This window comes from Neopelma chrysocephalum, unplaced genomic scaffold (genome assembly GCF_003984885.1).
Source record: "Neopelma chrysocephalum unplaced genomic scaffold, ASM398488v2 Primary Assembly neopelma1_142, whole genome shotgun sequence".
NCBI lineage: Eukaryota > Metazoa > Chordata > Aves > Passeriformes > Pipridae > Neopelma > Neopelma chrysocephalum.
Window position 1 is genome coordinate 174,193 of NW_020897804.1, and position 17,617 is coordinate 191,809.

At 37.6% G+C, this 17,617-nt stretch overlaps 1 protein-coding gene across 5 annotated transcripts in view; it reads left to right on the forward strand.

The window, feature by feature from the left end:
- ZFYVE28 (zinc finger FYVE-type containing 28) overlaps positions 1-17,617 on the forward strand; it is a 153,669-nt gene that overhangs the window by 97,855 nt on the left and 38,197 nt on the right. For 4 of the 5 annotated variants that reach the window (XM_027699884.1, XM_027699883.1, XM_027699885.1 and 1 more), the window contains exons 6-8: positions 535-624; positions 3,639-3,740; positions 11,560-12,924. In XM_027699884.1, the coding sequence (XP_027555685.1) occupies positions 535-624; positions 3,639-3,740; positions 11,560-12,924 (1,557 nt within the window). Of the gene's footprint in view, positions 1-534; positions 625-3,638; positions 3,741-11,559; positions 12,925-17,617 lie in introns of those variants that run through there. The other variant, XM_027699887.1, reaches the window with a different exon arrangement.

Below are 17,617 nucleotides of genomic sequence, written 5' to 3' on the forward strand. Positions count from 1 at the left end.
TTTGGGGGAGGGTTGGCCTGGATGATTAGAGCAATTTGTATTTGAAAATTAAACCAAATACATTTTCTTATTTCCCATTACTTCAAAAATGTTTCTTTTAGTTGAAAAACCCTCAGTAGTGGTTTTCAGCAACAAGCTGAAGCTTGACTTGAAGTAGTAAAAAAAAAAAGGGAACATGGCATAAAACTAAATTTGGGGTTGGATTACTATAAAAGCTTTAAGTATTTAAGGGATTTTTTTCTTACATTAATTTTTTGTCTTATGCTATTTTTTTAAAGTAAGACTAAAGCAGTCTATATATGTAGAATACATATAAGACTAAATACATATGACTACATATACATATAGACATATGTATTTATGTCTATATACATATAAGACTATATACATAGTTTAGATAGTATTTAACTTCTGAACTATTTTTGTACAATCAGTTTGGTTTGGCTTATAACAATTTTTTCAATTTTTTTTCCTAGTGAAATGTATTCTTCAAGAGTTTGATCTCTTACTAAATCATTTTATTCTTCTGCTTAGAGCCTTAAGGCTTGGATACCTCACTCAAGATATGATAGATGACTATGAACCAGCTTTAATGTTTACAATTCCAAGATTAGCCATTGTGTGGTAAGTAATTTTTTAACTGTTCTCCATTCTGCCTCATTTAAAGGCTTATTGAAGATTTGAAAAAACACATTCGGAATTTTGACATATTTTCTTTCACCTGAGTTTGCTTGTACTTTCTTTAAAAAAAGTTAAAGAGGAGGATTATGTTTTAAATTAGTACAAATGATTACTAGTTTCATGTAGAATATCAAGACCAAAAAAATGTTAGATCTCTAAATATAGAAGCAGGAACAATTGATCAGACATCCTCCAGCAAAATTTAAAAATTAGGAACATCAGTCTTTGGAATGTCATGTTCTCAGAAATATTTTTTGAAAGCACATATTTTGTGTCACTCAAAAATAGTTTGACTTCAGGATACAAGTGTTGAAAACCAAAAGTATTCACTAAGATATGTGTATTTTTCTCAATGACTGGATTCAAAAGAAGTTATCATGGCAAACTGTGTTGGAACCACTGAGTTAGGCTTAATTCTCTTCAAGGAGAGTATTAACATGTGTAACTTTTGTGTAGATTTGTGTCCTGTTTTGACCACTTAAGACAACTAAATTGTAACAGTGTTTTTGCTTCATGCAGTTTTTGCAATATTGAACAAATCAGACACATTCTTCCTAATAGTCTTCATCACTTACTAAGACAATAGCTTCTCTGGAGTAAAGCCAGCATATTTTTAATATTTTACCATTGTGAATGTTTTAAAGTTAGCTAATATAGATAGTATAATTGAGGAGAATAAGAAACCTCAAATCCCGAGTGTAATACTCTTCTCCTCAGGAAATCCCCGTGGCGTGTTTTTCCTGTTGAATTGGATCTTGTCTGTAACTGTCATTCTAAAAATAATAACAGTAGTAATCTGATTATTGAAAGACAACAGGAATGTGAGAACTCATTTTGAAGCTGCTGCAAGACACAGTGAAGAGGAACACATTTGTGACTAAATGGAAAACCAAGGGCTCTCTGGAAAATAGACCATGTCTATCCCAAATTACAAAGAAGGATAGAGAAGGAGAAGAGAAAAAGTTTAACTGCTCCTAATTATCCAGTAATTTGAAAATAAATCAAATAAATCACTTCCATGTGAAGTTCCAGAGCAAAACTGCACCATCGAGATACAGTGTTGCCTGGAAGAAACTTAAGCCTTTTATTTGGACTGTGAATGGAGAAACCTGTAAAGCCAAAATGGATGCAATACACAGTTGTCAGGCTGTGGCTCTGTGTCCTCATGAGAAGGAAGGATCTGGACAAGGAGAAGTGCTGGATCCACTCAGTCTTTGCAGAAATACTTTTCAGGGCCATTTTTGTCTAAGGTTTCTTTTCAGACATCAGTTTATCATACTCATGTTATATACAGTGCATGTTGTCTGTTATCTCAACAGGTGTCGGTGCGCTTTGCACCTCATAGGAAGTATAAAGACACACTTTTTCACAATTTTTAGTTCTTTCCATGCTACAGCTATATTCAGAACTCTTTCAAATCTTATATGTATAGAGAAGCCATTTCATAACCTTTTTTATTTTGTAGTGCTCTAGCCCACTTCTATCTTAATTTCTTCTGAGAGTAAAGCTCTGTGGAAAGCAAACTGTACCTGAAAGTCAAAGGAACAGTGACTTTGCATCAGGTAGAAGTTAGGTGAGAGCAGCCTCAAGCTTCCACTGAGCAAAGCAGTAATATTTGTTTAGGCAGAACGTGAGACATGAGTCAGCAATAACTACATCACTTCATGGCAGCCTGCTTGTTGAAGCTTGGGAAGCATATAAAAAAAAAAGCATCCCTAGAAACAGGATAATTGGCCTTAAACCACCAAAAAAAGGTGACTTGCAAAAGAAGCAACTTTTCTCTCTCTCATCTCTTCTTACCCTGCTCCTGCCCTCAAAACCCCAATTCCCTGGTATTTTTTTTAATACTTAAGTGGAGTTCATAGAACTTGTGACATCAGCTTTGCTGCTATGTCTTTGATGGTCGCACAGGGTGCTTGCTAGGGAACAACTGAGGAGCAAAAAGACTTTGACAGTCTTGTCAGCCAAGGGTCCCTTGTTACTCTGGGTGATTTGGATGCTGGATAGCTTGCTGAAGCAACATATAATTTGAGTTTAGGAAAAAGAACATACATTTGAAATACCTTGAGTAACAGAGCACTGACTCCAAGGACAGGAAGAGGAAAATGGCCTGGGAAAAAGAAAACCTATGTGTAATCTTGAGTGGGAGAATGTGTGATCCATTTGCCTTTGAGAAACATGCTTTGTTTTTGCAGTGGGCAGGGGATTAAACAGTTTTAAGTAGAGTGGTTCCTGGTGCTGGCAGAATCCACTCTCTCAGACACAGTTTGGTACGATGCAGCAGATACGGTGAAGAAGGTGAATTTTGTTTAATCCCTGACACACAGACTGGTTTGGGCAGTAGTGATTTGGTCAGGAGGAGCCATTGAGATATCTTACAGTGAAGTACATGGAGGCTCTCAGGATTGTGAACTAACCCTTCCAGGGAAATTTCTACAAGTGCTGAGTTGATTTAGAAGCATGGTGTTATCAAAAAGTGGTTTATGTGATTTAGAGAATCTGTTTTCTTTTTTGTCATATGTCAATACCAGGTTATATTTACCTCAGAGGCAGAAAAATAGGAGCTCAGGAGTCAGCTATCTTGCCTAGAAGTTTTTCAGACTGAAAAGGAAAAGCCATTTCACTCTCTTAAATTAGTGGACTTTCCCCAACTTCCTTGATAATAGGTTTCTTTTGGGTTTTTTTAGTCAGTCAGCTGCAGCAATGAAATAAATGTATGTTCTTTCATCGCTTTTTCTCCCATGTTTAAGGAGGGGTGGACAAGAGGGGAAGGGAACTTTTCCCTGTTACCATCTAATTCTAACTGTGGGTGAATAAGACAAAAATAAGATAACAGGATGTAACTTAATTTAGTTTTAATGTTTATGTACGATTGCTTTTCTGACTTTATTCAGTTGTTGCTCTGTGTAATGAAATTCTCATTTTTGTGTGTGTTCATGCATGTGTTTGAATTACAGTGGCCTTGTTGTCTACTCTGAGGGACCATTAAACTTGGACCATAAACCAGAAGATATGTCTGAACTCTTCAGACCTTTTCACACTTTGCTAAGAAAAATAAGGCAAGTAATAAAAGATAGTTGTAACTGCATCTCTTCTGAATAGAAAATCAGAGGCCTGAAAAAGAACTCATAAATGCTTTAAAAAGTGTATTTGTTTGCTGTGTTAACCACAAACCGCATTTTCCTCTCATCGGCCTGATATACCCATGAAATAACTAAATGTAGTTTTTCATTTCACAGTAGTTTTCTGAACTTTTAATCTCTGTGATAGTTTCTTTTTTTCCTGAGTATCATTTTATTGCATTTTAGATCTTCTTATGGTTGGATGATGCCTGAAATAGTAAAGTTACAGTTTATTTTCGGGAGATTCTGTTTCTAATTAGCATCAGTGTTACTGTTAGTTAGGCTTATTACATTTTCTCATTATGTTGTGATGCAATACTCAGATAGTTGTTAACCTAATAGAAATGACTATCAGTTTTTCGTATTGTGGATCTGTTTTTACAGGATGGATCACTTTATATATACCTCTTTCCACAGTACTTCAGTCTTGGTTACCATTGGAGATGTGGGCTCTGGCTCAAGAATAAAGAGTATTAAAATATTTTTGTCTTAGCTGAGGTCTTCAGAATCTTTAGAAGATTTCTACTTTGGAGAAATTAAGCTGAATCTTTAAAGGATCTATACATCCTGGGTTTTTATATCCACCCTTCGGGTGTTAAAAAAAGTTTTCTAAATCTGTAAACCCTATTATTTTCTTAGAATTCAAATTTATATACCAACTGCAAATATTGTTCCTGGAAATCTGCAGAGATAATTTGACAGGGTTTGGGGTTTTTTGAGTCCAATTTTCACCTGTTTATTGCCTTCCCTGAATATCACAATGACAGTTTGATGTAAGAATAGTTTTCACATAGTTTATCCAGATTAATCTCCTCTCCTCTGTTAGAGGTGAAGCGTCTCCTGAGGGAGAATGTAAACTCTGTCAGGGGTGGTTCAGAGGGGACCTGTTTCCCAAGTTAGCTTTTATGAGTATCTAGACCACATCCTCTTGTGTCCCTTGAGGGTTTCCTAGTATTTCTGTCTAGAAGTCTTATTTTTAGGTACATTTGTGATATTCATATTGAAATTTGAGAATTAATATAGACAAATCAACATGTTTGGTTTGTTGGGGTTTTTTGAGAGATTATGATTTTATTAAACATTGAGTAAAGCACAGCAACATGAATTGAGGAGCAAAACCTAAGTTAGAAGGGAAAAAGACTTTATTCATACCAAAACTTAAAAAGTCCATGAAATTTACATTAAAATACCCTATTCCCAATATATGGCTATCACAGATATTTTCACCAGCATTCCACTGACTGACTAAAGCCAAAAGGATATATAAAAGCTAATATACTTCTAACCTCTACTTTCTGCTTACTCCTTATATTTCACAACATGGAAAATGAAAATCAATGAAGTCAGTTTATTGCTCTGTCCATTTAATTTTCAGTTACTGTGAACTTAGTTCTGGGATTGAAAAGGGATTAGTAAAATGCTTGTTTGTTCAATAACTGCAATTTTCAGTGCAAACTTTAAAAAAATGAAAAGACTCTTTCATATTCAGTTTTGGAAGAAGTTCTGATATACTTTAAGACTTATATTTAATCTGTCAAGGGAACATTAAGAAATGTGATTTCAGTTGTCTAGGAGACAAAGTTTGCAAAGTGTTCTTAGTGAGATAGCATCTATCAGAGCAAAAACTCAAGCAAAATGTAATGAGAAATTCCATCTCTGGCAGTCTCTGAATTGAAGGAACTCAAATATTGGCAAGAACTGGGCTCAAAAAGCAATATATATATATATATATATATATATAATATATATATATATATAACTATATTCCTTTAGTAATATTCTTGAATGAAAAATACACTGAATGAAAATAACAATGAGGTACAAATTAGTGTGCTGTTCATATAGGGTAATTGAATTACTTTTAAAAGTACCTGAGCTGTCTAGATTTTTTTTTTCTTATCACAGATTTTTTTAACTCATCAGGCTGCATTTCCTACTCTGTGAGAATGTTCACAGAAACCTATAAAGGAAGATGGAACAAGATACTTGATATCAATATTTCTTCTCCCCAGAAGAGGAGGAGTATTTTTTCCTGGAGTCTTTCTCCAGTCTTCATCACCAATAGTTAAGGCATGAAAATAGATTCAATAGTCCTCTGTTAAAATAGTTGCATCTTGTACTGCAGTTGTGTGCCTGTTGTAAGAACACAGAACATCTTACTGCAGAATATGATCACATCCCAGTGAATTTCTCTGTGAAGTTCTATAGCTTTTTAGCCAACTAAGTATTTTAACTCATGGAGTAACATCAAATACACAGCTGATCATTTTGTAGGATTACAGGTAATTAATTTTAAACTGTATTATCCTAAAATATCCGTAAGGCAAAGATAAGTACTGTATTTAATTATGTGGATCCACATAATTAAATCAGAAGTAGCAGAGAAGAATACCTATTAGCTAGGAAAATTTTTGTTTCCTATTGGTGGCTGACAACTTTGAAAACAATAGAGATTATTGAGACTCTCTGAGCAAAAGCCATAAAGGTTCTTGCTTAGATTTTGGTAAGGTCGAGCAGCAAATTACAGCTTTGAATGTTTTAATTAATATCTAAGCCAGGTGCTTGTGTTGACTTCGATTTTGGATGTAAGACATTCGCGTTGGTGTTTTATACATGGAGCAATGCATAATTATATAGTAGTGTTATCTCTGTTCCGTTGAAATGGAGACATTTGAACCATTTCTGCCAAACTACTGCAATCTGCTTAGGAATTACGAAGCATATTATCTGGCATATGCTTAGATATTTAACTTCAATGCCTGTGACACTGAACATGCTTGTGATACAAGTATTATCCATACAATATATACATGTGAGACTGCTGTACAGAGATTTTCAGAGGGAATTTTGCAGTACTCCTTAATTCTGCCCTATTTCAGAGCTCTTTGCTTCCCTGGTGCTTCTTTCTGGACCATTACAAGTGATTGCAGGACCCCTATGGATTTTGGTGGTGCAGAATCAGAGGATCGTACCATTTTAAGTACATTGAGGCCTTTCTGTATCATTGACTAGAAATCCAATGCAATATGCATGCTGTCAGTGTGTTAAACGATTGGGAGGGAGCAGTGTGAAATTTATATTCTTTTGAAGTGTGCGCAGTGACTGGGGGGAAACTGGTTAGGTTTTCCAAGGTGGATGTGTTCAAAAGCTTTATTTAATTTAAAACTTTTTTTCAGTGAAGGAGTACCAGTGCTATTTGTTATAGATCAGTTTTGGTTTCTCAGTGTTGATTTATCTGAACAGATCTGTGGACTTCAGAGTGCAGGAGCAGGAGGGTGCATGTGGCATCCCTGTACCTGCATCATGCTCTTACAGTGGCAGCTCCATAAAGACAGCTGGTTGTGCTCTGCTCAGAGCATGAACTGAAGCACAGGCTGGCAATAACGATGCTGTTCTCTGAAAACAAGCCAATTTAAAATTCTAGTCAGAATAGGAGCAAAGTTAATGGAGGAGGCTTGAGGAATGCACAAGATTAGGGGTTTTGTGGCCCTGTCCTCTATTTAGACAAATTTGTCTTTAAATGGACATCTGGCCTCAGATCTTTGAAGAAGTAATTTCTGCACCCTGGATATTGGCAGTAGAGTAAAATATGTTGATTGGTTTTGCAACAGGCAAAGTAAATTTCTACTACTGCTTGTAACAAGCAGAGCACGTCTGAAGAACTTGCTTTGTTTTTCTGCCAGTAGCTGTAACCACTGAAAGAAAAATGTTCCTCATGTTTTGAAAGCTAGATTGCCTTCCTGTGATACGATGCCAAAAAGAGTAAAAGCAGGTGAAACCTCAACATGCACTATTTTAAATTCAGTGTTTTCTAAAGCCTCTCTGAGAAGAAAGCACACTGCTGCTGTCAGGGTGGATTGCAGAAGCTCTTTTTACCTGTGGCTTCTGAATAATGAAAGCAGAGGGAGAAATTCTTTTTTTGCTTATGAGCACAATGAGTTAAAGGTGCTTCAGCAGAAAGGAAATGAACTGTTGAAATAGCTACAGTTTAGTTAAACTTACAATTTACTAATGATGCTTGATGTTTGGTATTTTAGTGAGATTTTATATTTCTTTCTGTATACTGGTTGACATTCTTTTTGTTCTCAATACCTACATAGGCATTTTAAAATATGGCATGTTTCTAATGCTGACAATGAATCCTGTATAAACAAATATATGGTGTATCTAAAAGGTAACTGTTAATCAAACATTTGTCACCTTTAAAATTGGCTGGTGAATCTAGGGAATTTTTAACCAGAGAAGTGAAGATAATTGCCTGAACCTCTTTTAGAACAAGCTGTATTTGTTAATAGCAAAGTTTCCAGTGTTTGAATTGGGAAAATGAGCATATTTCCTTTGAATTTAAAGCAGGATTACTTCTCTACTGAAATTACAGGGCTGGTAGACTACCACATATAATTCAACTGGTTATGTCACTCTTTCAGGCAGTGACACTCTTTCAGGCAGTGGATCTGATTTGCCTAAAAAGGACTGTCAGCTGTTTTCATTTATTATTATTATTATTATTATTATTATTATTAATCAGGCTTTATTTACTATCCTCAAAACTGCACACAATTAATCTTAAATTTTGAGGTGGTGGTATTGGCAGCAATAGAGTTCATCATTCAAGTCAGTGAATCCAGCCAGTATAAAGTAAATATGTGTTTCTAGGGCTTATTTTATAATGAATGTGTGAAACCTGTATTGAATAGGTCTGAGTAGCCTTTTGAAAGGAAGCAGAGCAACTCTGGGCACCAGGGAATCCTGGGTGCTGCCATGTGGTGTTCTGGAGACTGAACAGAACCCCAGACAGGTGCTGCAAGTCAGAATATTCAATCTTAGATTTTCCCTGGGCCCATTTCATCATTCCCAGTTATGCTGATGAACTTGGATGGAAAGCAAATTCCTTTGAATGTTGCTTGTATAGTCTGTGTTTGTAAAAGTTGCTCGTCCTTATCTCATGTTTTGAGAAGGGTGTGTGACTGTGGTGTGTGGAGAAGCGTAGCTGATGTTGACTTGGTCAGTTCCTGACACACATCTTCTGACCCATGCAAGCAAAGTTCTCTGGGGATTATCAAACACAAGGATGCCACCTTGGTTCAGAAATCCCTGAGCTCCAGGCTGTTGGCAGCCAGTAGGATGCACTCACTCAGCAGACATCACTGTGTGTCTGTCCTGTGCTTATGCTCTTCCTTAGGATCTATGATCAGAGCCAGGCTTCTCTGCTTGATGGACCTTGGCCTGACCCAAGCTATCTGATATTTTTAGCATCCTTGCATAGGTGAGGGACAGGCTTAACCCCTTCCCTGTTACATTTGTGTGCTTACTTGTTTGTTGCAGTTTTTTTTAAATTTAAAATCCCAACTGTTTTTAAAATCCCACATTACCTCGTTTATGCTTAAAAAATCCTACACCACAGTGTTTCTGTAAAAACTAACGAAGTGAAAATTCGTAGTACAAAGCCTCATGGCAACAATCATGTTATTCTATATTTTTATTCATTCTGTTGGTATAGTTATCTTAAAAATAAACAGTAGTAATGCTGCTATTTTTATGCTGACCTTAAAACTTAAACCATTCTCTGTCAGTTTGTTTTTAAGATGATGTTAAAATACTTAATCTCTTACAGACACCGATTACTGTTTAAATACAAGATCTGAATAAGAAGATGGTGTCATTACATACTGTTTAGACAAAAGAAAGGAATGTATAGGTATTTAAAATTATCTAGTGTGCCAGATAGCAATACTGGTTTATAGCTTTGTTAGGTAAATGGTATTTTTTTTTAAGGGGAATATATGATGGTGCAATTGTTCTTATAAGATATTTCTTTTCGAGGCTTAGATTTTTTTTTTCATAATACTCATAAAGCAAGATTTAAAAACCAAGTATGTTAATTGTGTGGAATGTACATAACCATAAATTTATTCTGACTTAAGCTTGCTTATCTACACTGTTAGATTTTTTTAAATTGTAGGTAGCTGATACACAAGTCAGGTACTAGTGATGTATTTTTTGAGCTGTTTGAAAAACTGATTGTACTTGCAAAAAAAATTTGGTCTGTGAGTTAAATTAAGAATGCAAACCATTGATTGGAAATCAAGATGTGAGATATGTTGAATGTTTCTTTCAGGTTTTCTGGTCCTCTTGTTTAGACTGAATTCTTCTAAAATGTGCATATTATTATTGTGGTGCCAGCTGTATGTCACCTGCTAGCAAATGATTCCTAAACACATGAGGAATAATAGACTCCTGCCCTCTGTTGAGCAGATCTTGCTTTTCCCACCCATTAATTTATGCTAAAATACACTTACTGGTCTTTGAAAATGTTGACAGCAGTTCTTGACAGAGGATACATTTATATGCGGCTTCTTATTGAGAAGGATAGCGTAAATGAAACTCAGATCTAAAATCAAGTGCTGCTGTGTCTGTGGATTTGTTTTGAAGTTATAAAACACTTATAACACTTTGTTTTCAGGTGTTCATAGTCCTAAACTGCAATACTGAGGACTCTTGGTAACACTGGAGATGCTGCATGTCTCTTAAAAACACAGTTTACTAAGTAGCTAAATGTTTGCTTCTAGACCTGCCTGATTCTTAACATCATGCAGAAGCTTAACTCCTTAATGACCGAGTGTTGTGGTTTAACCCCAGCTGACAACTCAGCCCCACACAGCCACTCACCCCCCCCCAGCAGGCTTGGGGAGAGAATCACAAGAATAAGTGAGAAAACTCGTGGGTTTAGATAAAGACAGTTTATTAGGTAAAGCAAAAGCCACATACACAAGCAAAGCAGAACAAGGAATTCACCACTTCCCATGTGCAGGCAGGTGCTCAGCCATCCCCAGGACAGCAGGGCTCCATCACACATAGTGGTGACTTGGGAAGACAAACGCCATCACTCCAAACATCCCCCCTTCCTCCTGCTTCCCTCAGCTTTATATAGTGAGCATGATGCCACGTGGTCTGGGATATCCCTGGATCAGTTGGAGTCATCTGTGTCCCCTCCCAGTTTCTTGTGCACCCCAAGCCTCGTCACTGGTGGGGTGGTACAAGAAGCAGAAAGACCTTGGCTCTCTGTGAGCCCTGCTCAGCAATAACAAAGCCATCCTTGGGTTATCAGACTGTTTTCATCACAAATCCAAAGCACAGCCCCATAGTAACCACTGTGAAGAAAATTAACTCTGTCCCAGCCAAAACAGAACACTGAGCTAAATGTTCAAGGCAGGAAAGAGCCTTGAACTTCTAATCCCTGTTTCAGTGAGCAGGCTTCCAGATATCCTGTTCCATATGTGATATTACTATTTTTAATTAATTCTTTTATCTGACAATATAATGCTGTGAAACTCCTGCAGTACTGTTGTGCAGAATATTTTCCAGAATCTAGTTGAAGGATGGCAAATTGGTTTGCTAATTAAAGTCAAATTTGTGAATTAAAAAAATTGAAATGACCAAATATATCTAGCTGTGGGTGACATTTGCACTGTAAGTAGATGGGGAGGGGGAAAGTTCCATTTTTGTGTGTGTTTTGGTTTATTTTGGGGCTTCACTGCAAGCATGCTTATCATTTGATACCCTACGTTTGCATGACTAATCTCAAATTCAGGCATCAGCAGTCACATGTTCTAAATATGAATGCCAAATGCTCTTTGAGTTACACAGTTGAAAGTACTCTGTACCCTCAAGTTCTGGATTTCTGCACTAACAGTAAAAGCTTTTTAAAAATCTGTAACATCAGTGCCAAGTGATGTGTGTATTTCTTCATTTTCAGGGATTTACTTCAGACACTAACTGAGGATGAACTGCACACGCTGGAACGTAACCTCTGCATCTCTCAAGATGTAGATTTTCCTGTCAGAGCAGATCCTGAAGTACCCTCTGTCATTACACCAGGCTTAGCTGCGACTTTGCCTCCTAAGGAACTTTCAGCAAAAGCTGAGAACACAGAGGCTGAGCTGGCTTGTTCGATGCAGTATGATGAACAGGAGCTGGAACAGCTGAACAGGATGGTACACAGAGTCGGAGATGAAATGTCTTCTCTGCTTTCCCCTCCAAGCATCTGTCAGTCTCCAGCTCACAGACCTACCCTAAGAAATAGTTCTAGTACAGAAGCTTCACCAACACGGCACCATCTTGACAACTTAACCGATGAAGAGGACAGAGTGTTTTTTATGGATGACCTAGATGGAGCAGGAGAAGCTCTTGCTGGGTTGGATTCAGTAAGTGATACTTTTGCTTGGGTGAATAACCCTTGTCATGATTCAAAACAGAACCTGCAATACAGAGATGCTTTGCTGTATGAGAATGGCCATCAGACAGAGGAAACTTTGCTTTTAAAAGATGCTGAAAGTGACTTAAGCAATAATAACAATGTTGAAGATGGAAAGCAGATGTCTGGCATTTCAGTTCCAAATTCGTGCAGCTGTCTGGAAGGTCCGGACTCACAGTTATACCTCAATGGCTGGGATGCGTATGGTGATGATGCAGAAACAGCAGAAGTGATTGCTCACAGGACAGGGGGAATGAAAATATCTGCTACTGTAATATTCAATCCTAAATCTCCCTCTAGCTCAGAATCTCCAGTAACAACTCCAGAAGCAGCTATTAGTTGTGTTCCTGGATCCGCTCATCCATTAGCAAATGAGGAGGTGGATGAATCCCATAAACTCAGTATAGCTACCACAAACTGTCTAATTAATTCCTGTGTGTGTTGTGGCAGCTGTGAAGACAGCAGGGAGGACGGTGTTGAAGGTTTAAAGACTAAACATTCTGCAGGAGGTGTTGTAAATGCTTCGTACACATTAGTGAAGTCTAAGGAATTGGACCATGTAGATAACTTGGACAGTTCAGTCCCTGCACAGGAAACATTAAAACCTGAAACTTCTGCTTTGTTAGCAGAAAGAGACTTTGGCAGTGAAGAGCAAAAACTGCCAATCTCCTCTAAGTGCCTGGCACATTCCTCAGGTTCACAGGTAGGAGCAGAAAGTGACTCACAAGGAGAAGCAGAAAGCATCTCAAATCAGCAGAAGAAGTGGGAGAAGAGAAAACAACTATGTGAGAAAAAAACGGACTACAGTGAAGATGCTAGTAGTGAAAGGACAGCAAAGGAAGATGTAAAGTCCAGATCTAGTTCAAGGTAAGAGCAACTTGCTGTCTTGGTAGTAATTTGCATGTACATAAGTTCTTGTATCCTTGTACTGTAGTGATTGGTGTATTATTAATTTTGATTTTGAAGATAATAGTGTGTTGCAGAATTAAGGAATTTGTCCATATATTTTTTTAATGCAGATAGCTTTTTACTGGACTTCAGCTGTTCTGCAAAACATTTGGAGGTCGTCTGAATTTTTATCATCTAATGTCTCTATATCATTGAAATCAATGTTACATTACCTGCTTAATGTATCCAAGAGGGCATTGCTGCTAAATGGTACCTGGATCATTTGCTGTTTTATAGGAAAAGTGTGTCTGGCAGATACTAAAAAGTTAACTTCTGCATCACTGAATGGGATTAAATTGGAATCTAAACACATTTTGCCTTAGCTTCATTTGTGAGAACGGGGTTAATCTGATCATGTTGCCTGTGGGCATGAGCATATTTGTGAATGTCTGTGTGCTGAAGAAGCCTAACAGAGTGCAGAAGAGCCTTTTAAACCTATTGGACCATTTCAGCCAAAGTTGATAGAAGAATAGTAGTCATGGATTAAGGTTCTGCATATTTAATGACTATAAGGAACTTGATAACAGTGAGATAATAATAATTGTATTAAAGAAAATACCATGCTTCAGCTCAACTTTGATTAGACATTAGGGATCTTACACACATCAGTAGAAAACCTGACTTCACTTTGGTTTACTGTTTTTGAGGATAACCTGTTTTGTATGAGTAATGACCTCAGTTTCCCTGAAGTATTAATATCATGAAGGAGAGGAAAGAAATTAGATAAATTATTATTTTCTATATTTCTGTGACAGCTTTCTTTGTGTGTGTGTGATGCAGCATCTCTCATTTTATGTTTATAGAGTTCACATAACACAGTGAAGGTAGCTTGAATCGTGAAGCACAACAATATAAAGGCTGCAGAAATAAACATTTGTTTAATAACATACCAATTAAATTATGAAATATATTACTGGTAATGGAAATAGAATCAAGAGTTCTTTGGCCTGGAGTTAGTTCCTATTACAGGTAAAATACAACTTAGTGTGCACAAAGCTCAAACTTTTGAGAAGGTAATTTTATCTTTCTGATTATTCTGACTATTTGCTATCTTAGGTTTGCAAGCATGGTCATATTCAAGGCCTTACAACAGGGTTTCTGAATAAACTTAAGAAGTAATTCACAAATCCCTGTGACATTTCATGATTTTGCAACACTTCAAGTGGAATATTGCTTAAAAGTAATTACTGTATATTTAATTAGTTTTCTGATAAATCCTACATCATTTACTAAACTCTGACAGTTTGTCTACTAATTTTTGCCTTGGGTAGGATATTAAATGAAATTTGTGAGAACAAGTCTGCAAAATATAATGAAATTATATATATATAAGCTACTTTTTCAGCCTCCCATTTTTGTGAATGTAATAGCTTCTCCACTGATTTGTCCAGCTTCTATTAAAAGTGTTTAAAAACTTTATCTGAGAATTGTCCTTTTACAGAGAGTTCTGTAAGTCTGTGTTCCTCTGTGTCCTTTTGTTTGCTTCTGGTTCCTGTCTGGCCTCTCCCACCTGTCGTGATTTTGTAGAACCTAAGTCACATTTTGTCTATGTGGTTACTTTTTCAGATTGGAAAAGTCACAGCCTGCTTGATGGGAAGTTGTCCAGACATTGACCATACCTTTGATCCTCCTTTTCCTCTTGCTCCAAACCGTTTTCAATTATACGATTTCCTCTTAGCAATAAGTGAATCAGAACTACACTTACTCAAGACATGAGCAAACCATGGATGTGCACAATGGCATAATTATTTTCTGTTGTTTTTCAATGGTTCCCAGTGTTTGACTTTGGATTTTTTGCCAAGTGGTGTGCTGATGTTCTTTTTGAAGTTGTCTGTTAAAGCCCCAAGATGTTGCTTGTGACCTCAGAGGCTGTCATTCTATATCTGATGTTAAAATGGTTCTCCACATGTTTACCAGTTGTCGTGCCATTTTATTACCTGTTATTCAGACTTTAGGATCCTGGGCAGTTCTTCAGTCTGTTCTAGTTATCACCCTGAATAATTTTGCTTTGGTAGCAACCTTTTAGACCTTGTTGCTCTCCCTTTTTTGTGGACTGTACGTGAAAACAAAACTCCCAGGGTGCTGAAGAACTTCAGCAGTGATCTCACTCTTCTGAAAAGTGCTTGTGTGTTAGCTTCTCCCTATTTGTGGTTAAGAATCATTTATCCATTTTGGGCCCTTCCCTCTTATGCTGTAGCTCCTTAGTTTTCTTAAAAGCCTTTAGTGAGTTATTTTGACAGAACCTACTTGGAAATCCAGAGGCTTGACAGCTGAATTGCCATTCTTCACAAGCTTCTTGACCCATTCACAGAGCTCCCAAGAGGTTCCCTCTGCAGAAGTCACGTTACTTCTTCCCAGACAGACCTTCATATTGTTGTCTACTTATTTTAGTTTTGATGTATTCTGTTAAGTTGCTTGGTATGAACATCAGGCTCACAGAACCAGAGTTGTTTGAATCTCCATGGAGTCCTTTTTATTTTTAGAGATTGCCACCTTTAGACTCTAAGCATCAAGAAAGTTGTAAAAGAAAGGTTAATAATTCATCTCATTCATTCTTGAGTTCTCCTAAAACTCTTGGATGAGTATTTCTGAATATTTTGTTAACAAATTAGTGGTATTTGTCTGTTTTCCCTGTAGCCTCTACCACAGTTACTTTGCTGATTACTTCTAATTGTCTGTATTTGTTACTGAGACTACAGTACATCTATTATTAATTGGCAAGTATTCCACCTTGGCAGCAGTAAAGAAGTACGAATGGAGTTGTTTTGTTACTAGATTGTTGATGCTTTATTTGGAAGCATTCTAATATTAACTCCTTCAGTATATTCTGTGAAAGATGGAGATGCAGGGGATCTACTGAGTACTAGATTAAGAAATTATATATGTATAGGTCTTAGTTTTTTCTTATAGATACCTATATATAGATTTGGTTCTTGCCTCTGAATCACTAGTCATGTTATCAGTAAAAGAGAGAATTCAGTTACAAAACAGAACTTCGTGGACCTTTCCTTACTCATGCTGCCTGGGCAGTGACTAATCACTGGTTTTTGATGATATTTTTAAATTGGAAGATCACATTAGGCTTCTGTAACTGCTCCCTATTAAAAGCTTATGAATGCCAACTTAACCATAGAGGAAATGTTGAAGACAGTAGATTATTTTCAGAATGATGGCCCATTAGCTAGAACAATAAGCAGTCTAATTCACATGGAATAGATGCAGGATAGGCTCATTCATCAAACTGATAAATGTATTTACTTTCTAGTTACTGTAAGTCACCAACTAGGAGAAGAAAATTTCCCTTGTTGGAATCAAGCAACTGTCAAATGTGTATGTTGTGGCACAAACTGCTTGTTTTGGTAGATCAGTTGTTATACTATACGATATGACTTTATACATATAATGTCCCTTATCCAGACCGGTTTACCATAATAATCCTTATATATCTGAAATAGCTGGTATTTCAGGCTGCTTTGTCTAGCCTCAAAATTCAGTGGAGTTTAAAATAGCATCCACAGTTTCTCTGGGGTGAGTGCCTCACACCACCTCACAGTAAAGAATTTCTTCCTAACATCTAATCAAAACCTACTCTCAGTTTGAAGGCATTCCCCCTTGTCCTGTCACTCCAGGTGCTTGTAAAATGTCCTGCTCCATGTTTCTTGTGGGCTCCCTTCAGGTACTGGAAGTCCACAATTAGGTCTCCCTAATTGTGGGTGAACAATCCCAGTTCTCTCAGCCTGTCCTCACAGGAGAGGTGCTCCATCCCTCTCATCATCTTGGTGACTCATCTCTGGACTTGTGATGCAGATTAATGTTCTTCCTGTCCTGAGGACCCCAGAGCTGGATGCAGGATTCCAGGTGGGGTCTCAACAGAGTGGAGTAGAGGGGCAGAATCCCCTCCCATGCTCTGCTGGCCACACTGCTTTTGATACAGACCAGGATATGTTTGGCTTTCAGGGCTGGAGAGCACATGGCTGGCTTATGTCCAGCCTCTCATCTACCAGCACCCCCAAGTCCTTCCCAGCAGGGCTGCTCTTGATCTGTTCGTCCCCCAGCCTGGATTGATACCAGGGGTTGCCCCGACCCAGGTGCAGCACCTTGCATTTGGCTTTGTTAAACCTCATGAGATTCCCATGGGCCATTTCTTGAGCTTGTCGAGGTCCCTCTGGATGCCATTCCATCCAGGAGTGTCAACAGCACCACTCAGCTTGGTGTCAGCATCAAATATGCTGAGGGTGCACTTGATCCCTTCATCTCTGTCGTTAATGAAGACATTAAATGACACTGGCCCCAAGATGGACCCCTGAGGGACATCACTTGTCACTGATGTCCATCAGGACTGAGCCACTGACCACTGGATTTGACTGTCCAGCCAATTTCTCATCCATCTAACAGTCACATTGAGTGCATCTCTCTCCAATTTAGAGTGAAGGATGCTGTGGGAGACAGTGTCAAAGGCTTTACAGAAGTCCAGATAAATTACATCTGTAGTCCATCCCTTGTCCACTGACAAGGAGTAGTCACTCTGTCATAGAAGGCCATCACTGGGTATTGATGTGTCTTCACTACTTTGGTTTTTAAGTCACAGCTGACATTGTCTTTCCCTGTTATT